The following is a 24,951-nucleotide window of genomic DNA, read 5'->3' on the forward strand; positions in this document are numbered from 1 at the left end:
ATTCTACAAGTGATTTATTTTTACTTTCATGAACTGCTTGTGGATAAATATGTGGGTGTATAAGAGAACAGTAGTTAGGATTTAAGGAGCTCTCTGGATTGTGAAGAAAAACAAAAGTTCAGGGAACGATTTATCTTCTCCTCCCTCAAATCAGCAGTCAGTTTGCTTGAAGCTGGTATGTTTTCAAACCTAGTTTAGATATTCCTGAGATATCCCAGCTTGTCAATATCACTGTTAGTTTGTTTTTCATTAGAATAACTCTGGGAACATTCAGAGTAGCCTCACAGGGTGTTTTATTTTTAACTGCTTCAGCTTATCAACATAGAATTGTCCCATATTTGGAGTGTGAAATGCATATGCTCTGCTGCTTTGGTAATTAAATATGCATCTCATTCCTTCAATTCCTATTTCTGTTGTAACTGGTAGTATCAGCCTTTGTAGCTCAGTCAGTTTAGGGCCCTCCTTAGAAAAGAACATTCACACAAGAGGAGAAAATATTCATGTCCCTTCCAGATGTATTTTACCTCAGTTTCTGAGTCCTGTCTAAACTTTGTCAGAACCCCTAATTTCTGTTTGGAACTGCTAACTTCAGTTCTCTTCATGCCCAACAAGAAACAGCAGCACCCCAAACACCAAGATGGTAAACCAGAAGTGACAGATACCCTACGTAGACTTTGTTATTGCACTTTCCTGAATGCTTTAGGGGGGTCTCCTCCTTCCCTGGGGCTCTCAGTTGTTGGTGAAGGAGGCAGGGATGATTAGTGGGGGAGTGGATGTCAAATGAATGTTGAGAGATAAGAAATATGGAGTAAAGGGAGGAAGTAGGATCTGAGAAAGCAGGGAAGGCAGCACATCCCTTTAAGTATCAAAGGGTTTGGGAGCCAGTGGAAAAGAAGGAGCTATCTCTGTAATTTCATTCGTTCTGCTATCTCCCTTTTTCAGCATTGCACTTAAAAGATTTTGTAAAGAGAAAATGAGAGAAGAAAGTAGGAACAGAAAATATTTAAGTTGTTACCTGTGCTCACCATGACAACATTTCCAAATGCTTTACCTGGCATTCTGAGTTCTGGCCTGATAAATGTACTTTCCTTTTCTCTTTACAATCATTTCACTTTTCAGTGTATCCCAAATTGGTGGTAAAAAATGTTTGTTATGCTTGCCACACCGACCACGTTCACCTTCTTTTGTGCTTATTTTGGAGAGGAATTTGAGTTGTTGCTCCTTTCTAACATTTCATGCAATCCATCTGTTTGAGTCCCCGTTACCATCTTTTGTGCTTTTCACTGAGTTGTGTATTTTCTGTTGCGTGCAGAACAAGCATGTAACAAACCACGTGGTATGTGACTTCCATTCTTTGGTCTCGTTCTCTGCTCTGTGACTCTCCCAGGATATGATGTCCTCAGTGTTGCCATTTCTCCTCCAAATTTACGTATTGCTATAAGCTTTCCCCTCCCTGCTTTGTTCATGGAAAGACTGAGTTCTGCCTTTTTGTTTCACTCACTGTGAAGATTAAAAGGAACATGACAGAGTGTGCGTCTTCAAATATGATTTTATCAGTGCTTGTATTCATAGAAATAGCTGAACTTTGGAGAAAGAGAGGGAGGCATTTTCAGTTTTGTCGGGCACCAGAAAGCATTGGCACAGTAGGTTGGCCTTAGGAAGAAAAAGGAGAAAAACCTCCTTTTCCCAGTCACTGAGATTTCCTGAGGGTTTAAAATGGGCAATAAGAGTACTTTTTAATAGTATGCTGGTGGTTTTCTTCCACCGATCACGGGGTGACGCCCTCTGCCGTCTGCATTGCCCCGCAAGCTTGGCCCGTGCTTCACCCTCTGATTCAAACACTCTATTTACAGATTGACAGGTGCCTGTCTTATGTTACTGTAAAATAATGAACAGCCATCATATTGCAGAACATCATAATGAATTATAGTAAAATGGGGACTAAAACAAATATTTATGAGAGCTGAAAATAGTAAGAACCAGCTCTTGAGCACTCACTGTGTTTGGGTGAGCTTTAGTATTCTGGGCAGCAGTTCCTTAGAGTGACTTAGGACTTCAACCCATTAGTAAGGTAGGTACTCCAGGTGACTGTTGAAACAGTAAATCCATGGAGAAGAATCCTATGTTGTATCTCATCTTTATTCAACACCAGGCTAAACTGTTTACCTCTGAACAGCCCATTTTCTACTTAAAAATGAATACTGTTATAAGAACATCACACTTATTCTCTGATAAAGGTACTTTTATAAATACCTCTGTCTTCATTCCAACCTACTTTGCTCTATTTTGTATATAGTTACTGTTTGTTGGATTTTACTGTTCCATCTTGCTGTTGCATAAATGTGCATGATGTTTTCATTTATAAGGGCTTACGGCAGAAGTGTTTTTCCTAACTCTGCATGCTTAAATCAATGCATTTTCTGCATTGGCATAAAGGAAATGGGTTTACTTAAAGAGCAGTAGTATTTGTCTAAGCAAGTTTGGTGTACCATATTGCAGTCACCAGTTAAAAGCACAGAATGCTGCTAACCTCTGAAAGTTTGTTCCATGCCCCAGCTGCAAGGGGGCCTGGGTGGGGTGAGGGTTGTGTTAGAGTAGTGAATGTTCATTTCATTTGCTACTTCCATCTTAGTTCTAATGACAAGCTGTAGCTCGATCTCTCTAAGCCAGGGCTGAGAAACAGTGCCTGAGTACGGCTGGCGAGGCCAGTGCTGTCAGTGCCTGCCTCATGGAAGTGCTTCTGCTCTGCTAACAGAAAGCAGAGCCACACAACCTGCTCAGCTATCAAATGTAAGGTTGAGCTGAAGAGTTCTGGCTGTGCTGACTGAATCTCCATTATTTGTAATGGGACCTGGGACGCTCGGCTGATATGGGGAGACGCCTCACTGAGTGCCTTACCCTGTGACCTAAATTTCACTGTGCATTTCTGAGAGTTCTTGCAAACATAAATGCAAGTATGCAGGAAGACAGTACAGCGTTTCACTTTCTTTGAAAAATCAGCCTTGTGCTATAGAAAGAGCACTTATACTTCATACCATTACTTCTCTTGAAAAAGCATTATACTTACAGTCACATTTTGAAAACTGCGTTTTGAACTGAGTCCAAATTCAGATTAATTACACGAAGTGCACCCTGCAAATTTCCAAGTTCTACAGCTAATCTTTGGACTGACAACAGACTGAAGTTATCTCTTTTCTAAATAATGCAAACTTACACCTCACTGTATGTGCTGGAGGTGTTGAAGGTTGAAAACACAAGTGTTACACCACGCCTTGCTGTTGAAAAGCTCTGTGTGTATTTTCTAGTCTACATATGACACAGCCTGTTGAGCTTACAGATTTTCTCTGCACTACATATTTTACTGTTTTTTGGGGGGAGAAGTCTGTGTTAAAACTTATCTAGAAAACAGTCAACGTAACGTTGCCAAGCATTTAAACATAGTGATGGAAGCTCGCATCCCTCACAGCTGGATTCTTTTTTTCCCTCCAGTTTCATCTACATGTTACTACTGCGAAGTCTTTGAATAAAAATGTTCTGCAGAGGGTGTGCAAGAAATTTTGCCTTGATAATTTATCTGGCTGAGAGTTAGCTGCAACACTGTTTTTCCGTGATAAGAAATACTTTCCTTCCATTCCCCCTCTCTTTCTAAACTAGTAGATGGAAGGTTTTTAACCAAGACAGCATTGCCTGGGATCTGATGGAAGAGTCTTTTGCCATTACTGCGTTTAGCCTACAGTGGACACCCAGCTGCAGCTTCACCTCAAACCAGATGATGCTGACTCCTCTCTTGAGGGATTAGCAGAGAATCTTGATTTAAAGGAAAAAGATACTGTGGAGCAGTCCAATTTCTGGAGCTGAGTGATTACGCTTGGTGTCTCAGCCCTGCCAATACTGGATGTGCCTTTTTGTTCCTTGCATGGAGAAAAGGGTACGTTAAGGAGAAATACTCTTTTTGTCAGAGAAGAACTGTGACGAAGGCAGAACCCCCCAGGCAGAAATGGCCTTGCCTTAGCAGCAGCCACTGTTGTCTGGGTGCACCAGTCAGCTTGTCCTTAAGGAGGTCTTGCACACAGAAGGCAACAGAATTTGCCAGGAATAGGTATAGACGTTTCAGCCCAAGTCGTTTTTTCCTCACCTTGTCACCCTGTGGCACATCCTGTGTTATCTGTAGTTGTTTCAGCTTTATGACCCTAGAAAAAAAACAGACGTGGCTAATCTCTGTAGATCATGTACATTTATAGGGGCTTCAAGTTTCTTACAAATAAAAAGATGATTCAAAGCAGCATCTCGTGGCACAATGCAACCCATTTTATGTATAAATATTAATGGCTTGATTTTGACACTTTACAGAACACCTCCTCTATGCCATCTGATCTCCAGTGCTGTGTGTAGAACAATAAAAATCTACTTGAAAATCTGCTTTATTAAAGCAATAAGTGTCCACCAGACACAGTTTGTTCCACACCCAAAGCCAGACTATCTAAGATGAAAGAAAAAAAATGATATCCAGAGGTGGGGGGGTTTGGGTAGGAGCAGCATTTCCTTTGATTGACTGTAGGAAGAAAAATTAACCTGAAATATTTTAAATGCGATGTAATTGAATAGAGTAGAATTGAGTTATGGTGTAATAACATGTCTTAGTAGAGAGGAATTTCAAAGGGAGAGATACTCCCCTACTGCTGATGAAGGCCAGATACGGTTCTGGCCAGAGCTGTACTTAGGCTGACATCTGCTCTGTACTGAACTTCCTCAGGAATTATTTGTACATGCACAGAAGAGTTTCACGTTGGTAAACAACACTTATTTAGTTTGAAGCTCAGCTGCGATACGAGCACAGAACTGGAGATCTAGGCTGCCTGGGCACAATTCTTGCAATAGCCCTCTAATAAGATTCATCTCTTCATTTAGAGTTTAATCTATTCATCCTAGGTGTGCAAGGACGTGCCATAAATGGAGTAAGTCTTACTAAGATAAAACACATTGGCACCACTACAGCAATCTTTCAGATTTAACTGTGCATTTTGTACATACCAGGAGAGAGGAGGGAACCTACAGGAGTAAAAGGAGAATTGCAGGTGCTGATGTTAAACGCTGAATATTGAATGTGTATTGTTAAGATGGTGCAGGCCTTTCCTCTCTGTTTCAAGAATTAAATTACAATATGAAATAAGCTATTTAAATGTTAACTATAGCAGAATGTGGTCTTTGAACGTAGTTTCAATGACGTTGTTTGCAATTCTGTTCTTTAAAAACCGTATAGGGCTGCAGACTTGAACTGACTCTCAGCCTGAGATAGGAGCGAATGAGGTTCAGCAGCTTTAAAGGAAATCAGTGACCTAAACTGAGTAGGATCGCGCCTAACGCTTTGCTTTGTTAGCTGAGCATGCCTTTAAGTTGCAAGAGGGAAAACTAGCTTTACTTAAGCTGTTTGTGTACAAACAAAGCATTAATGAGTAATTTCTTCAACTAATGTTCATACTTGTTGGAAACCCTGCTTTTTTCACAGCTTTGAATGTTAATACCAATATTTTTCTTTTTCTAGGGTGAAAATCCTATTTACAAGAGTGCAGTGACAACTGTGGTCAATCCTAAATATGAGGGAAAATGAACACTGCTTGTGTAACTTCACGACACTGTATGCAGCGTAGCAATTTTTGTAGTCACAGTAAGATAGATTTAGGGCAAACTGCAGTGATTTTACTAATTCATTACATATAGGTTTGTTTTCCTGTTCAGGTTTTGAGAATGTACCATATGTAATTTTTTTTTTAATGTTTATTTTTAATTTCTTTTGCAAATAAAAATCAGTGCCAGGGGTCTGACAAAAAAAAAAACCAACAAAAACTTGAGACTGTGTAGCTTAGTCAGCTGAGGTCACATGGTGCCTTTTTGACCTTTTCCACTCCCGTGCTGTGAATCTACATCTTCTACAGGGTGTGATAGTGCTTTGACAAGACTGGGAGGGAACTGGTTAAAGCATGAGGGCTCTGCCTAGCCATTTAGCGTTACAATTTGTAGCTTTACAGGGAAATCAGGGCTTGAGTTTGCAGATATATTTAAGCTCATGTAGCATGGAGCTGGTGAATTACTGGGCTTCTGCTTGCTAGACATATGATTAAGTAGATGGTAAGTTGAATGAGTTGGAAATGAGCAGCGTAAAAGGTGGAAAAAGTGTGAGCATGCTTATTTTTAATTGTTATAATTGCTTATTGCCAGGTTATGGTTAAGATGAAAGGGTTTGGAAAGAATTCTAAGAGGGAAAAAAAATAGCTTTAAAACACGTGCCATTACTGAAAAAGTTGCTGACTGGTAACTTGCTTCATTTTTCTTTGTAAATTCAAGCCCTGGTTGGGCAGTATCATGAAGTGCTTTACCAAGACATCCTCAAAACACATAAGGGCCTTACATCATACTGTGTCTTTCTTGTGTAATGTTTCTTTAGTCCGGTGCTTCGTCACACTCCTAATCTTTTTAACGTATTTGGTTGCGATTCTTTGTAATATTTTTGTACCAACACAAGCGTTTTTTTTTTTCTTTTTGGGCAGTCTTAGCTGTAAATTTGCCTTTGCCCTGTAGCTAAGATTGCGTAGTTTGTCATGTGACAAGTCACACATTTTTGCCATGTGCCATGTATATTTGCCTTTGACCATTCAAACTGCATTATAGTCATATCCTTGTTTTAAGTGCCTTTTTATTTTAACAGATGTTCACTTTTTACAGTGCTATTCCTGAAGTTATTTATTAAATAAAAGTACCTTAAAATACTTGCATGCCGTCTCTTTATCTTGTAGATCTCATTTAGAATGAAAAAGAAAAAAGAGAACTATGTCTGACTGTGCAAGAGATAATAAAAGTTGCAGTAGTATGAAGCATGTCCTTTAGATCAGTAGAGGTCAGGTGAAGCTGATCTTGGGTAAAAGAAGTTAGATGTGCAGAATGCACGAAGGCCAGAGCGCAGCACAGTGCTCATCACATGGAATGACAACTGAGGTGAAGCCACAGTACGTGTGCTAAAGAGTTTCTCTAACTTAGGACTGTTCGGTTAATATTGTTTCACAACACACAACAAATGAGAAAGATAATGCATTGTTTTCAAGAAAAAGAAAAGCTAATGAATGGGGCTCTGTTTTAAAAGTTGTTTTTACTGTTTTCAGTCTGAGGGCAGAAGCAGCCCAGTTTCCCTGAAGTGTGTGTGACTGAAGCGTAGTTGCACGTGTCCTCTTCTGCACCTCTCCCCTAGAGAGGCAGCTGGAGATATGAGCCAATTACTGGGCAGCCCTGGTTGTGTAAGGCCACTTGTTGGCAGGATCCTGTGTATGCTGGTGTCTTCAAGCAGTTCAGTCTGCATCCACAGCCGCAGCGGCACGTGTGATGGTGGCAGTGATGGAGGAGAGTGGAGATGCAAGGGCCAGCAGCTGGATAGACCAAGTGTGTGAGCCCAGGTGCTGCAGGGATGAACACTGCGTTCCTGTCTGTATTTCCCGCTAATGGGCCTTCATTCTGCTTAGCCAGAAGGGGGGATTAGGATGAGGCCGTTGGTTCCGTTGTTATTTCTCTGAGTGCTGTTTTTGGCGATGCTTTGTGTGTGTTTATGCATGCGGTGTGTGCGTGTTCTCTGCGTGTACACACTTGCAGGGAATAAGCGCTCATGCTCACTACTAGCTGGACCTGGGGACATGGAGCTGCAGCAACCTCGCTTCCCTTGGGCTACTGGAGTTGGCAGCAGGTATGTTTTTGCTGGTTGGTGCAAACGAGAGCCAAGTCACAGATCGGAAGAAGCAATAGTTGAGCCTGCTATCATTCATAACAAAATCCACAGTACTGCTCTGAATTGCTTCTTACTTTGTGAATGCTCTCTCTTGTATTGCCATTCCAAATGGCACCTAAACAGTCTGAGAGTGGTGTTCAGTCTGACCAAAAATAAGGAAAAAGTGAGTGCTGCACAGTGTGTACAGTTTGCGTTAACTGATCTTCTTTATATCCACTTTACAGAACTGCAATTCAACTCTGGTCTCAAGGGATGAGTTTTTGGATATCTGAATGCTTATCTTCCTTCATACTGCTTTGGTCATTTCCCCAACAAAAATGAATTGTCGATAGCACCTTAACACCAAAATTAGAAGTGTATAAGTCATGAAAAAAAGTACTTTATTATCTCCTTTTCCAACACTGCCCTTCCAAATATATGTTTAACCCCTGCAAAACAGAGATTATTTTTTCATCTGTATCACAATGCGACTGATTCATTCCGGTCTCTGGATCATATTATCCTATTCTCCCATCTGAAATGTTGCAAATAGCAAATAGCACGGTCAGATGCAGGACTGGGAATGACCCCATTGAAAGCACTCACAGAATTCTCTTTGACTGGAGTCCACTGTAAGTCGTTAGATAGTATGAACCATCTAGCTCTGTTATGATGCAGTTGAGTAACATGGGGAGAAAGCTGCATCAAGAACTGCTGTGTGAGAATAAGGCCTCTAGGCCTCTTCGAGTTCTCTTCCTTGCCTTGTGAGCCGTGAAAGCTTTCAGACCCTTGCCTGAGCTATGTTGTAGGCATCCCTTCACCTGGCGATCAGTGTCACTGATCCTGACCTGCTGACTTGGTTTCAGGCCTTGACTTCGGACTGCTTTGCCATTACGAATTTGTCTGACAACCACTGGACTGCTGGCTGAAGCCGACTGCTGTCACCAGCCCTGATTCTGACCAAGAGCTTGACTCCACTTCAGATCATTTCCCATTGTTTTAGACTTGCCTTGTGACCTGTTCAGTGATCCTGATTACCGTTACCAGACTGACTGCTCACCTTGCTCACCTACTGTTGGGTTATGTTCCTCTGTGAAGGCACAGCCCTCGCCGGTCTTACTGCTGTCGCCATCTCCCAGATGACCTTCCCTTGTGGAGTAGTCTACCCTTGCTGTAATCTGGCTCATATTCTTCTCCCACTTCACATATTCTTCACTGTTCTTCTCCCATGTTTTCTTCCTGCTTTCTTCCTATTTTTGATGCCATTGACCTTTCTGGCCTTCCTAGCACTTCATACCCACTAGGCTTGAAGATGGCTTCTCTTGTTCCAGCTCATTTCAAGACTATTCTTTCAGTTTTCATGAGTCTTCTTACTGTTTTCCCACTCTCATTATTCCCCAGGGCAGTGTCTATAGCCTTTTGCTCATCTTACATTATGTTCTTTCTCTTTGCAATTTCATCAGCTGACACATCTTCAGTTACTGTCTCTATCCTAATGACTAATAAATCAAGCTCAGCATCATTAATTGTTCTTGTAATATTCCCTCTCTGTTCTTCTCTTGAATTATGTCATTTTAAATTTCTATCAGCTTTAAGAACACTTGTGAAAAAGAGCTATCTTTCTTTCAAAAAATGTCAGCATCTCTTTACTTTCCAAAAAAGTCTTTCTGGATACTCAGGTACTTAATCTCAGCGTAGTTTTACAGTTTTCCTTCACATTATTCTTAAAGGAAAAAGAAAAAAAAAAATCTCCTACTTGGGAATCTTGCTGTTTCCTCTTTTCAACATCTCTAGATTTCTCTGTTTTTCATTTATCTCCACTGCCTCATCTCAACTCAATATCACAGAATCATAGAACGGTTTGGGTTGCAGGGGACCTTGATGATCATTTAGTTCCATGTCCAGCTTTCCATCCATCAGGACTCCCAAGTCCTTGGCGGGGCTTTTCTCAAGGAGTTCATCTCCCAGTCTGTATTCATGTCTAGAGTTGCTTCAGCCTAAGTGCAGCACCTTGCACTTGGTCTTATTAAACCTCATTAGGTTCTCATGGGCCCACTTTTCAAGCCTGTCCAGGTCCCTCTGGGTGGCATCCCTTCCTTCTGTACTGACCGCACCACTTAGGTTAGTGTCAGCAAACTTGCTCAGGGCACACTCAATCCCAGTCTAGGTTGATAAAGATGTTGAAGAGCACTGGTCCCAAAGGCAGACCTCCTGGGGACACCACTCATGACCAGCTTCCACCTGGACGAGTTTTCCCTTTTCATTTATCAGAGGGGATATGCCCTCCTTTGCTTGTCTCTTGTGACCAATGTATCTAAAGAAACCCTTCGTGCTTCCCTGTTCAGACAAACACGAGGCCTTCCTGCTGTCTTTATGAAAGGCTATAGAAAGAAACCCTTTGAAAACTGTTGATTTGTAAGTGTGCCCTTGCCATGACACTGTCCTATCTGAATTCTTCCACAAGCTCTCAGTTCTCTTTGAAACCATTCATGTTTTTCAGAGCTCATGTGACATGAATCTACTTCTTATGTAATATATATATGTATAAATATGGTCGAAGCTTGCATCAGGTAGACTACCTACTTACCAAATTGAAGAAATACCCGAGCTCATCATAAATTATCCATGTATCAAGAGAAGTCAGCTAGCACTAGTCAAGTAGCACCAGCAATAGACTCGTTTTAGAGTCTGTGTTGAAGGCAAAAACCCATTTAGCAAGCACAAGATAAAGCTCACCACTCTAAGTGTACAAAGAAGTTGTCTCCTGTTATTGTTTCTGTTACATTTAGGAAGATAGGAAAAAAATAAAGATTCGAAGGATTAAAACTTAGCAGTATTACTTGTGAGAAAACAAAGATCTGATGAAAACTAAGAACACAATCAGGACAATAATTTTCTTAATATTTGTAGCATATCAAAGCAGCTCCTATTGGAGTACCAGAAGCCAAAAGCGCTATGGTAAAGCAGACTGATAGAGCCAGTAACATTTTTGTTTTGTGGTATTAAGATGTGTGTAAAGCAGATGTTTAAGAACAAAATCAGCCAATGAACACCAAACAAAAACACCACAGTAGTTAATGAATATTATGTAAAAAAGGAAGGAGAAGCAAGGATGTAAAAACAATTACAATCCCATTTCCTGCAGCAGCAGCGGCTGTTTCCTGCCATCATCAAGGTGTACCATGGGTGTGTAAGGGTAAGTGCTGTGACTGACTTAAATGCTTACTGCAGTCTCACAGGCAAATTCAGCAAAACTATTTCTAATCCATACTGTCAGACTAAGTCACTTTCTTTGTCCATCAGGTCATGGACAAACCTCTTTGCTTTCATTTTGTTTTCATGCCGCCATGGAAAGATTTGAATATTTTTTCAGACAGGCTGTGGGCTATAGAAAACTCAAATGTTCATCTCCACAGGCACAATTAAGGCTCGGGGGAGAGCTAATGATGGAAATTCTCTCTCATTCCCGAGAAGTGTCAGTGTGATATTGCCCGTTTCTGGTAAGGAAAAGCAATAAAAACAGCATTAGGCTTGAAGAACAGACCTTGTTAATATCAGTACATCAGACCAATATAAAAATAGTCCTTAGATGCTGCAAATGGGTTTTGTGTTAATGGATATATTGCTTACAAATGAATAAACTTGTTCTTTCAAGCTCATTTTTCTTAATAATTCTCAGCACATTTTCCTCTTGCTTTAGGCCTCCCTAAACAATGCAGAACCAGCCAGTATATCCCTTCCACTTCTGGGTCACTTCTGGTATGAGGAAGACAGGCACAATAACTTCCTGTGTTTTCTTAAGGCTTTCCCTGGTTGGCTCAGACAGAAGGCCCTCATTGTGCAGTTTCTCGCTTGAATAAAGCAACCCACGGAAAGCTATATATTATTGCCATTAATACTGCTGCTTATACACAATTTTTGTGTTAAACAAATGGGGGGAAAGAAGTATATGTCAGTGAAAACGAGATAAGAATTTAGGTCAGAACTGGAACCGAAGAGATTAGACCAACCTATGCAGAAGAGTGAGCTCTAACTAGAAGAGCTCGGGGAATTCACCAGAATGCCCCTGTAAGTGCCATATGGGATGTAATCACATGCTGTAGTGTGATCACATGAAGGCATCCTATGCTGAGTCTTCAGTAATAGCTGGCAGCATGCAACTGAGGGAGGGTATGAAGCTGGTACATACGGAACTCATTCCAACACATATCTCCACCTTGCAAGCCCCAACCAAAAATTGTCCTGAAAACACTGCTGAGAAGTTAAATCCAGCTCTGTGTTACACTGTAAAGAGATCAAACCATTGTGAGCAATGTGGCACAATAACATGGATTTTAGACAACACAAAACTATGAATAGGTAGGCAGGAAATTGTAGTGTTTACTTTTAAGAGTAGGCATTTTTGCTTTAGTAGTGAATGTGCATCTGCATGGTTTGTACATATAAGGTTACATATATATATAAACAAAACAGAGAATACAGAGTATTGCATACTTAGGTTCAGAATAATTTTAAATCAAAATCTTCCTACATAAAAAGTAATGCGATGACAATATTAAAAAGCATTTAGTACATTTCAGGTCACAGATAAACTTCCATAACCAAATCAAAACCCAGAAGCCCATACAGAGCTCCAGAATGATCGGAGGCACGGTGTTGCAAGAGAATCCCATTTCCTAATGTGGTAAAACTGAAAAGGTTCTCAGGCTTTTCTGATTGGGTTGGACAACTCTGACTTCAAGCTGCCTCTGAGCACCATGAAAAACACAGGACAAGTATTCTAAGGCTTTCCTTTTAGGTTACTGCTTCTTAGCAAATAGAAAGTCTTTCCTACCTTAGAAACAAATAAATAAATACATCTGAGTAATAAGTACTTCAAAGTTTTAAGTGAATCAAGACAATGGTCAAATTGAGTAAATGGTTATCTAACTTCTCAGAGCCTGACTGAGCTGTCTTTTTTTTTTTTTTTTTAATCTAATCTAAATGTATTTATTATCGTGATGCCCACAGCCCTGTGAAAATAATCTCCCTTCAACTATTCTGACAGATATTTGTTTGGTTTGTCGCTGTGTGTTACTTGGTTGTTTTGGTAGCACTTCAGCCACAAGTCAGTATAGGCAGTGCTGACACCCCCCTCACTGCTCAGGGCCTCTGTTATTTCTGACTGTGGACACTTCCAGCAGTTGTTCTCATAGCTGCCACAGAGCAAGTTCCACGCAGCACACCAAATGTACACAGATGTATTCCCAGGGGGGTGAACAACGTGCCTGTCCAACCTGTGTGCTTCAAGGACTGCTTCAGGCCTGAGGGAGGTCCCCACGTCGCACTGTCATCCAAAATCTGTGAAGAAAACTCTGACCCCAGTGTGGTGTTAGAAAGCAGCATTCCTTTATTCCTCCCGATACGCCGGGTGACTCGACAAGCAAGCACACTCTTTTAGACTTCAGGTTCTACATTGAGACAGTTAAGATATACATATGCAGTACATAGGCATACATATTCACTCTTCTTCAAGGACTCGTTAATATATGCTAATGTCCCTTTGGGCACGCTCAGTAGTATCTAGGGTGGTGGAGCGCCCACCTACTTCTTCCCCATTTTCCACCATCAGCTTCATCACCGTGAGCCCTCACTAACTTCCAGCTCCCCAGTTTGGAAAGTTCCCATCGCTTATTAGGCCATAGTGAGCAACTTTTAAAACAACAGTTGTGGAATCTGAGGAAGACATCCTTGCACTTATTGAGGCAAAAGACAGAAGCATGCTATGATGATTTTAGCATTTCTTGTGAGGCAAAATCATTGATTCAAAAGATAAAAGTATTCTATTATGTCCCCAGTGCAAAACTGTTGAGGAAAGCAAGACTATATGCCTATTAAAGCTGAAATGGAAAGTTTTAGAACCATCACTCATGGACTCCTTTTGCTACAATCAGTCAGACTGGTTCTTGAATGCACTGCTGCTAAACCAGCCAACCCTATCAGTTACCACGCCGGGATACTGAGCGTTCCGGCGGCCCCTCGGGTCAATACGTGTCACAGCGCAGTGAAGGCGGGAGGGGCGGCCCCTGCGTGACACCCGGCAGGGCGCGGGGGCTGAGCGCCGATGGCGCGGCTGCCTCGGGAGCGGCTCCCAGTTTCTCCCTCAGGTGATTTCCTCCGCAGCTGTCCCGCTCAGACTGCCCCACAACATCTATCTCTGTAATTCGTCGGCCGGGAGCGCGCACGTCTCCGCCGCGCGGCACGCAGCCCTCCGGCTCCCGCCGCTGACCGAGGCTGCCGCGGGCGCTGAGGTGGCGCTCCAACGGCTCGGGCGGGCGCGAGCGCAACGGCCGCCGCCTGGCGGGCCCTGGGGGGAAGCAGCGGGTAGAGTTCTTCCACCACACCTGACCTGAAGCGTCAGCGCCACAGAATCCCCTTTTCAAGTGCAGAGGATGGGGAGAGTGCTAAGCATGACTTCTGTAGTGGAATATTCTGCCGTTACGACCTGCTTGGATCAAGTATAAACTCAAGATTCAAGGAGAAGCTTGAGATACAACAGTAGAGTGTATTTTAGCTGAAGCACAATTTAACTGGTGCTCCTTGGGATATACATAACGTTCTCATTGAGGGTGTTCCACTCCAGTGAGGGAGAAATCATCCCTGAGGAAACAAACAGAAAGCCCATCCCTGCCATAGGGTCCATAACAACCTGGGGTAGCATTTGCACAGCAGGCTGGGGAAAGTGAGAGCAAATGCTAGGGGTCAGTGTTCTAAAAATACAGATATATCAACACCCGCAGCTGCGTATGTTCACTACATTATGTATTTTCTAACGCATAAACCATGAAACCAGATGAATACGATAAAGGGTACTGACACTGAACCACTTGTCAAAACACATTGACGGTGTATTTGTACTTCATAATTAATACAGTGAGTAGCATAATCATTAGCAGACTACTAGGCTGGACTATTGTTTAAGCAGTGAGCTTGCATATAAAGTGTATGTAAATATGTATCGTTGTATGGTCAAGTCTTTGTGGGTTAGGCAACACCATAAATGAATGTGCTCGCTAAATGTTAATTCCTGCTGCTTATCCGTGCTTTACACATCTTAAAGTCCCATAGAAAAACTACTATGTTATCATGTACCTGAAAATTCTTCACTGAACAAGACGGGAAACCCTCAAACAGCAGCTACGAGTTGCTTCATTCTGTGTTGATACACGCTGATATAATGTTGACATACATTACACAACTTTGGAAATGGATTATTAATTCCTCATGACTTTTTCCTCTTTACAGTGCAAGTCACCGCCACGAGTACTTTACAGATGTGAAACCACATGTTTTCAAAGATGCTTCGGATGATGGCTGAGGTCATGGTGTTATTTTATACATGAGCATAAAGGGACAAAAGTCAGAAGTGCTGACCAGTTTTGAGGTTTAACATGAGCTAGCAAAGCTGTAATATATCTGATGTTAGCACTTGGTATGCTCCAAACAGGATTCCCACTGTCTTCACATGCACATGGGAATGTTAACTCCCACTATTAATCATGACATTTCCAAACTGTACCTTCCACCAGTTTTCCAAGTTCTGTTGGGGTAACAGGGCCAGGATTGTACAGGAGGTGAGAAATTCTGTCCCACTTGCAGATTATTCAGCTGCCTTAATCTTTTCATTTTCTGAGGCACTTTTCTACTTCATTCACTGCACGTTCAGTTTGCATATTCTGAAAAGAAATGAGCTGGAAATATTAGGCAATTTCATTCCCTGAGGATGATACTTCATGCACTGAAGGAAGCAAGGAACTTGTAAGAAAAGTACTAAGTGACCCCTGTTAGAGGCCCACAGTACATTAATTCTACCAGAGTTCTCCAAGTGGAGGTTGCACAGACAGCTCTTTCTGGAAGAAGAAACCTCCGCTCACAATTTAGCACTCCTCTAAAATTGGGCCTTTTGTGTTGTTCTTCTTTTGCTCTGATATGAATAGACCTCTCCAAATATTTTGTACATTTGTACACTGGACCTTAAAGTTCTAAAATCTCAGTACCAGGGAAATTAAATTAGAAAAATGTGGTACATAGCGGGAACTATAAGCCACTAAGATTGAGTTTTGTATTGAGAATACTGGTAGAAAGTATTATAGTATCGAATGACAGGTGGATAAATAAGGTATATGTGGGGAAAAGTCATCATCACTTCTCTAGTTGGAAAATAAGGCTCATTGGAAAAATAAATGCAATTACATATATATGAAGTCATTATTAATGCTTCCTTCCTCTCCTGAAACAAGGAAGACAGGGACATCACTGTGGGTAGTTCTCCAAGGAGAACCAACTCTTAGCATGAAGTAAATACTGTAAAAAAAACTGCTGGAAAATGGACATAAAAATAAGCAGAGAAAAGCAAGCAAAGAAATCTAGAATTCAGCAGAAAACATTATCTTGCTGTATGCACGGGTAGCATGACCACACCTTGACTACTACATTTACTTTTGGTACTCTAATCTCTTACTAAAAAAATAGAAGTGCAGGCATTACAAACTTGCTTTTAGTACATCAGAATCCTTCTTATCCAACAGATAGAAATATGGTATAGAATTATGAATGACTGGAGAAGGAGTTAAAAATTGTTATTTGTCATTTACGAAATTGAAGAAATGGGGCAAAATGTTAGATGGATCAACCATTTGCAAATAAAGTCAAACTGGAAATTATTAGATATTACAGAAATGAAAAATATTAATGTCTTTTAAACATACAGCACAAGTTTATCACGTTTATTTCCACTGACTAATAAGCACTGCAAACCCTATGCAAACACAAGCTCTGGAAATGCCTTTCTCACCACCTGTCAGAGCTGAGCACACATAGCACCACAAGGATCACCCTATACTTGACCTGTTTCCCGTACTCCTCCCTGCTGTCATTAGCAGCAGCAGCAGCCTGACGTGCCATTTCACTTTCTTGCTGTTCTGACGTTCTTGTGATACTAAGCAATATTTGCATAGCAAGACTATGCCAAATAAACAAGAAAAGCATTCACCGATCTGCATGTGGCCTAGATTCCTGTGCTTTCTTCAGTTTACACTAATTGAATGTTTGCTAGGTTTTCACATCAAAGAAAATATTTCACTGATACAGTGAAAGCTTTCCTGCTCCTTTCCACCCAGAACCACCTATTTATGGAAGCACTTCACTCTTCAAGCTTCAAATTCTAGTTTCTTCTTCTATGTTACTTATAATTAGTGGAAATTGTAAGCTTGTCTGTCACAAAACACATTTTACTTCTTCAAGTAAATGGAACCAGGCCTCTGAACTTCTCCAATTATATGCACATGGTGAAATTCATATGAGAAAGCATTCATTTTATACAAACCCATGAGTAGCTCCAGATACGATCCCAACCAGACAGATGAACTGTTATTGTGGCGATAAGGCCACAAAGAAAACGAATCCCCAAACTGATGGCACATGGATAGAAAATAATTTCAGTAATAAAAACTTTAAAATTCTGAAAGTAACAAAAGGATAGAAGCCTGTTCTTCACTATTGATCTACTTTTTGCACAATTATTTTTCTTCAGTGTGGGTATTAAAATGATGTCTCTGTCTTAATGAAATTGTTAAGTGTTGAATTCAATTAAATGCATACATATCACTGTAGGCGCTCACAAAACTCTGACTGCAGTTCAACATTAATTATGCATACAACAGCAGACAAATCAGATTGAAAGTGGCTGGCAGGTTCAAAAATGAATGTACAACAGTAATTTCCCTGTGAAACCTGCTACAAAGTCCTCTGAGAACTTTGAGGGGAGAGCTGTACAGAGCTCTGGACCCTACTGTAATGGAAATGAGTGTAGGGAATGAAAAGACTGCGTTAGCCATGTGAAGAGAGAAGCCTCAGAAATTCTAAAGGGAACAACTTACTCTGGGAGAGGTAGTATTACTCTGAATGGGAAAGACATCTTGCTGAACTAACGCATTTCTGAAATTCAGAAGCACCAGATACTGTGCTCATTTAGCAAGCAACATGTATGATGAGGAATCAATGGTTTAAAATAGATTTCAGATGCTGTCCAAGTAGCAGTCTCCCTCGAGACAGAAGGCCTCTGGATACACAGACGTATAAGAAAGCTCAAAAACAAAGTCTGTCATTTACTTGTAGCCATTAGGTAACGATACTTGAACACAGTTGTATACTGAATTAGAACTCTCAAGTTTGATATTCTTGATCAATTTTATATGAAAAATAATGAGATCATTTCTGTACTGTCAGAATAACTGTAAAGAGGCTGACAAACTGCTCTTTATTTTTGAGTTTTATTAAATAACTTTTCTTTTATAGTATATTTTCCCTCTCTGCTCAGTTATGCAAAGTCTGCACCTTGAGCTCTGTGTTCAGCCCAAAGAAGGGCAACAAAGCCATGGGGGTTCTGGAGCACAAGGTGTATGAGGAGCAGCTGAATTGGGATTGTTCAGTCTGGAGAAGAGAAAGCTCAGGGGAGACCTGATTGCTCTCTACAACTGCCTGAAAGAAAGTTGTAGGGAGGTGAGTGTTGGTATCTTCTCCCAGGTAACAGCAATAGGGTGAGAGGGAATGGCCTCAAGTTGTGCCAAGGGAGGTTCAGGATGGATATTAGGAAAAATTTCTTCTCAGAAAGAGTGATGGGGCATTGGCACAGGCTGCTCCAGGAGGTGGTAGAGTCACCATCCCTGGAGGTGTTCAAGGAAAGGTAGATGGATGTGGCACTGAGTGACATGGTCTAGAGCGGTCACAGGCATGGGCTGATGGTTGGACTAGATGATCTTAGTGGTCTTTCCAACCTTAATGATTCTGTGATTCTATTATACCATTAGAGAAAAAAATACATTTTCTTGGCAATTAACAGTATAGTAAGTAATAGTAATACAGTGTATCAATGAGAAAATAGGTATAAATTATGTATTTAAATGTGGGATCATGCCAGTTTGATCTACAGTTCCTTGATTTTCCTCATTATTTACTGAACTTGTTGCTGAAAAGATCCTGTGATTAAAAATGGTGTTGACTTAAAGTACTGAAATTACAAGTATTGAAATTATGAATTAGAATGTTATCCACAATTCATGGAATATTTTAGTTTAAATATTGTTAATATTTCATGAATTATATAAATGTAAAATGAATGCATTACAACAATCTAATATTACACTTACACTAAAGACTCAACTAAACTCTTCCAAGACAACTGTACAGAATAAAAGAGCTGACGAACTCCAGAGCATTATTACTCTGAAGAACAAGGAAGAAGAAACAAATTAGTTTACAAACAAGTTCACAAGTCTAGAGAGCTCCAATAGTAGAACTGCACCAAAGATAATAACATCTTTTATCATATTAAATCTTGTCTAATACCTTCCATGAGGTGCTAACAGTTTTAGGACGGGTTTTAAGGCTGATAGAATAAAGGATTCTTATTTTTAAAGCTGATAAAATAGAATATTGGTAAGATTTCCTGTCCTTCAACAAGTACTACTTCACTTCGGAAAACAAACCCTTTACTCACAGGCTTTCTAAAATATCTCTTTTTTTTTCCATTTTTCTGTTAGTCCCAGGAGAATCCTTGCAACAGAACTTCACTCCTTTTTTCTTTATTTAAGCTGCTAATACTGCAGCAATAAAGTTCATGTGATTTTATGTAGGTTCAGTGGTGTCCCAAGTCTATTTGCCGTGTTGTTTGCTAAGTGAGGAAATTCGATGTAGTGTCAATAGGTTAACTAGCAATTGATCAAATGATATCCAGTAAGTAATGAGAAAGATGTGTTAAGAGTGAGAAGAACGACCTTTGGCTCAGAAAACTAAATTAAAGTAAAATGAAATAAACCCAGGTAAGATGCTTTTTTGCACTGGGACAAACGTTTTTAACTATGCTCTGACAAGTGTCTTAAGTCTACCTTAAATAAAGGTCTATGCTAAAGCTTGACAAAAAGCTTGATAGAAGAGCTGTCTTGTGTAAAAACTACTGAGCTCAATTCCATTGTGAGTTCCTATCTCTTGTGAGGTGCCTTGCATGGAAGTATTACCAGTCTTATAAAGTATTTCTAAGCAAAATGTATTATCATAGTCCATAGGCCACTTTAATACTTTACAATAATTATGAGGAAATATAAATGGTGGTCAAGCTACCTAATACTGGTGCAAGGCTTCATCATCCCAGTTTCTTCATGCCAAAACAAAAAATACTGCATGTCAACTTGCATGAATTCATTAAACTTTGTTAGCTTACAGCTGACACTAAAGACTCCCTGCTCATTCTCCCAGTGCCTCTCATATAAATTATCTATCTGTACTGAAGTGTTTTGGTTATTCCTAGATATCCCATGCAACAAATATTCTGTAGGTACTTCACTGGTTTTTAACATTCTGTTTTCATATCAAGTAACTGTAGTGCACACCTGGGTATCATCATCTGCTTCCACACAGCTGCAAGGCTCTCATCTGGATCAATCACGTGAAATAACACTGCTGTGTGCTGCTAAATACAGGAGAAAGAACATCAGTGTCCACATTAGAATCAGAATGAAGGGATGAGAAAGCTCTGGTCCAGTTAGAACTCAACAGTCAATACTTAGGTGCAAGAATTAGGGAAACAACTATGGATCAGGCCTGGAGAAAGGAGTTTTCAAAGCTGCTACCTGTCACAGGTATGTGTGGTTCACACTGTTGCACCAGGCAATAGTAGCACAGGAGATGAGCTGCAGAGCTCTTCACATCTTCAGTAAGCTTGTGGTTGCCGTCATGTACATCAAAAGGGCACAGAATTATACTCAGAAGAGAGTAGCTCACTAATTAAGGCTGGAATTGAAAAGTCTGAGATATGATTTCATTACAGTTTGAGTCAGAAGGCAGTTTTTCAGGACTAGAAGGCATGCCAGCTCCCTGTGAAATAAGACCATTCTAAGCACTCCAGCCTCCTAGCAACTCTAGGGCATTTGCTACCTGTCCTAAACACCAAACTGCAAACTGTCTTTCATCAGCTGTAGTTATTATCAGCGTCAAGCCAAACCACTGAGCCAACATAAAATCAGTGGTGCATGGATGGACAAGAATCTAGACAGGGAAAAGTGAGAAAGGTGACAAAAGGTGGGTCAAAGCCCAAGTGATAATTCTGAGCCATGTGGTCCTTTTGTCATGGCTAGCTGCCAAAAACAGACTGGAAAGTTAGGATGTTTTTATTAACAGTCACGGATACATGAAACACAGTCATTTCAGCAAGCATGCAGTGGGGCAAAAACCCACTGTATTATAGGTTAGAAGACATTCAACAGTTAGTTACAATTTCATTGTATTTTGGATTATTAAGACATTGTACAATTATAGTAAAGTAGATGTTCTTCTCATTACTTTTTTTTACAGGACTGATATTAAAAAGAGTCTGAATATGTGAAGCCAGCTCTTGACACTCCACAGCCATACGTAGAGCAGGATAATTAGAGCTGCTAGGCACCAAAATAGCTTCAAGCACATGTAATGCCTTACTTATGGTTCACAAAGAATCATCGTGGGCCTTTGGGTTCAATCCAAAGCTTGATGAGGTACATACGCTGACAGCAGTTCTCCAGGTGGATTCTTGACATTGCTTCGTACACTTTTGCATACCTACAGACACGGGAGGATTCTCGGCCTGCTTCTCCTGCAGCCCAGCAGGGTGAACGCATTTATCTTTCCTTTAAACAAGGAAGTCACAAAGACAAATGTTGTTCCTTAGATTAACTCATTTACCTTCGAGGCTTGGTGCAGCTGTGAAAAATGAGTAAGCACCCGAAGGATCTCATTGAAAGAGTAACCCCCGAGAAAAGTTACGACACATAATGAACAGAACTTAGAAAGTGAAGACATTAAAATCTGGTTCTTCCTGAGCAGCTCTCAGAGTAAGACTGAAGGTGGAAGCAGGGCAAAGCTCTGTAGCCGCGGGGTGAGGGTTGCGGTGACGCTGCTGTGCCGCCTGGGGATGGCGGCCGTGCAGCACCCGGGGCGCGCTGTAACCGCTGCGGGGCGGGGACAGCCACGGCTGGCTTCTGTGCCAGCCTCAGCCCTCCGTGCCGGCCTCAGCCGCCTTTATTTTGGGGGTGACTTTAACCAGCAGTCACATTTACCCTCCTTCCTCCCGCTTTTGCGTAGCATAAGGAAGGAGAAGGGACAAAGACTAGCGCAAAAATGTATTTAGGAGACCTCAACAGCTGTTTGGGAGCTGTGATCTCTGCGCTCTGGAGCAAATGAGAATTTCCACTCAGACTAAAGAAGCACACTGCTACTTCCCCATCCTCCTGTAAGTGTGAGCTCTGAGCATAACATTATTCTACGCTTCAAGTATGCTGATCTGCCAAATAATTTAAAATTCTAAGAGCCTGTAAGCCTTATCTTCTAGGCAGAAGAAGAAGAAATAACAGTGCCAAGGGTGTAAGATTTAGAAACACAGTGTTGCAAATGAAAAGAAAAAGAAAACTCGTGTGGGGAAAGAACAGAAGACAGTGACCGTGGAACGAGGAGAAAGAGAGGAGAGAAGGTCACAACAGGAGAAATAAAGTAGAAGGTCATGCAAGAGATGAAAAAAATGGCAGAGCCTCATGCAGGAGCATGCAGGGCATGCGGCAGCCCTGAGAAGGACTGGGAGCGCTCAGGGTATCCAACTGGAAACAGAAGGATGTTGGGCACTATTGGGAAGTAAGGGGCACCCACATCGTCTGGTGGATCACAGGTGGAGAAACAGATGCCAAAGAGCCTCGGTACTGCTGGCATGGTCAGGAAGATTCTTTAAAAATATGGGTCTGACCTGAGTGAGGATTGAAAAGGTGCAGTCAGTGCTCTGTGCGTGCCCTGAGCACGCTGGCCAGCTGACAGCAGCTTAGCCATAAGTGGAAATGGGATCAGAAAAACGGGATCAATCAGTCCAAAGAGTAAGATATGAATGCATTCTGTGACAAGACCAGAAGTCGGAAAGGAAAGCGTTCACTGGTGCAAAGTACAGAAAAGGAGAATGTCAGGACTGATAGAAGCACCAGGAACGAAACCTTGGGAGCACCTGATAGCGCAGGAGTACACTGAGCAGTGAAGGACAGCTGTTACCCCAACACTAACACAGCCTACCACTAGGCTGGGGAAAATCAGTGGCCAGGGCTTAGGCCCTCACTCACAGTATCACAGAATCATAGAATCATTAAGGTTGGAAAGACCACTAAGATCATCTAGTCCAACCATCAGCCCATGCCTGTGACCGCTCTAGAACATGTCACTCAGTGCCACATCCATCTGCCTTTCCTTGAACACCTCTAGGGATGGTGACTCTACTACCTCCCAGGACAGCCTGTGCCAATGTCTTTCTGAGAAGAAATTTTTCCTAATATCCATCCTGAACCTCCCTTGGCACAACTTGAGGCCATTCCCTCTCACCCTATTGCTGTTACCTGGGAGAAGATACCAACACTCACCTCCCTACAACTTTCCTTCAGACTGCTGTAGAGAGCAATGAGGCCTCTCATGAGCTTCCTCTTCTCCAGACTGAACCATCCCAGTTTCCTCCGCTGTCTCTTGTAAGACTTCTGTTGCACACCCCTCACAGCTTCAGTCTCCTTACTGAATGCAGCTGGACTTGTGCCGGTTTTGCCCAGCCAAAAGCAAATAAGACAGCCACATCGTAATGGTCTGTACTTCAATGCGTGCTCAGGTCTCGTCTATAAAAGATTCAGCTGAAGTGGGAATCTATTTAAATTTTATATTGAGTTTAATAGTTGAATGACAAAAATAGGAACGTTTTTAATACAAAGTATTTCTTTTCCTAAGGAATGCATACTAGAATAGATACCTTTTCTGGCCAGTCAATATCATGTTATTTGCACCCTTTAAAAACAAACTAACTAACAAACAAAAAGTTAGTCATAAGACAGCAAATATGGCTGCAAGTGACTTGAAGTATAAATGATTGAAATTGTTTGGTTTGCTAAAAATAATAAATTTGTAGCTAAATAATTCGAGGGAAAGCTACATCAGGAGAGAAGTTAGTGAATATTCATAAGGTAAATGTTGCAGTTCTGTGATGACAAAAGAAATTCTGTGCTAGTTATGAAAACGAAGAGATATTTGACATGAGAAAGAAACACATCACTTGGTCTATAAAGAAATAAGTAGATAAAGCATATATTTATAAAGTATTAAGTTCTCCTTTCTTCCATTTTAAGGCTGATAACATACCTCTTTTAAGTTGACCTTTGAGTGTAAGACAAGCCTAAAGGATTTTCCTGCTTTATACCAGAAAATGAATCAGGTTTCTGTACTGCTTAATGGCCAGTGTTACAAGTGTAGTTCATCACTTGCAAGTATGCCATCTACAAACCACAGAGAAGCATCTACATTGAGGTCTCTGTGTAACAGCTTTGGATGCTGAGCACATTCTCTGTCTTTGCGAAGATCAAAAGGGCTCTGGCAACATTTCTTGGAAATTTGCTTTGTAAATGGGTGTTGTGACCCAGCTGGCAATACATGTACAAGATCTACTCTATATAATCTTTCTTTCTGGTCTGATTTTTTTTATTTGTGGAAACTATGGAGCAGGTTTTTTTTTGACCGAACACGAAGACTTCTTGCCCCTTGCTAAGAGATGCTGCTACCATTAAGGTCAATATGAGTGGAAGAAACAGAGCAAGAATCACATTTCTTGTATGTGAGCAGAGCAGGAATGAAAGTCGCTGACGTCTCTGTAGCACATGTAGGAGGGTGGGGAGGCTGGGGAAGGCAAAACTGGGACCATTGGGTCACAAGACACACAAGACATTAAATGAAAAGGCAGCATCACTCATGACAGTATGTTTGCTAGCATATACCTTCTCTTGTTGATTGATTACATTTGTACACAACAAGCTAGTTATGTTTGATGACTTTAGCCCTCAAAGCCCTTTCTAACATTAATAAAATCTATTAGTAAACACATTGTTTAAATATAGAAATAGGGAAACTTCCAATAAATATATATTGTAAGTTAGAATCTGTAGAACATCAGCAAGGGTATGAAAAAGAAGAGTGTTTGTTCAGAAAAATTAGGAATATAAGAAAGGATTTAAGAAAATCTATGCGAAAAAATAAAGAAAGAAGAAGTGAAAAGCAAAAGCTTGCAGGTGTGACGTTGCTCGAGTTGTTGGAAATGTTACAGCTAATAGTAGTAAAGCAAAAGAGCAGGTATG

The 24,951-nt window shown here is 41.0% G+C and overlaps 1 protein-coding gene across 2 annotated transcripts in view; it reads left to right on the forward strand.

The window, feature by feature from the left end:
• The window catches only part of ITGB1 (integrin subunit beta 1), a 41,463-nt gene extending 34,699 nt beyond the window's left edge, over positions 1–6,764 (forward strand). The window contains exon 16 of one of the 2 annotated variants that reach the window (NM_001039254.3): positions 5,543–6,764. In NM_001039254.3, the coding sequence (NP_001034343.2) occupies positions 5,543–5,608 (66 nt within the window). In that variant the 3' untranslated portion in view covers positions 5,609–6,764. The remainder of the gene's footprint in view (positions 1–5,542) is intronic. The other variant, XM_046917243.1, reaches the window with a different exon arrangement.
• The last annotated feature ends 18,187 nt before the right edge of the window (positions 6,765–24,951 follow it).

The sequence above is a fragment of the Gallus gallus genome, chromosome 2, assembly GCF_016699485.2.
Source record: "Gallus gallus isolate bGalGal1 chromosome 2, bGalGal1.mat.broiler.GRCg7b, whole genome shotgun sequence".
Classification (NCBI taxonomy): domain Eukaryota; kingdom Metazoa; phylum Chordata; class Aves; order Galliformes; family Phasianidae; genus Gallus; species Gallus gallus.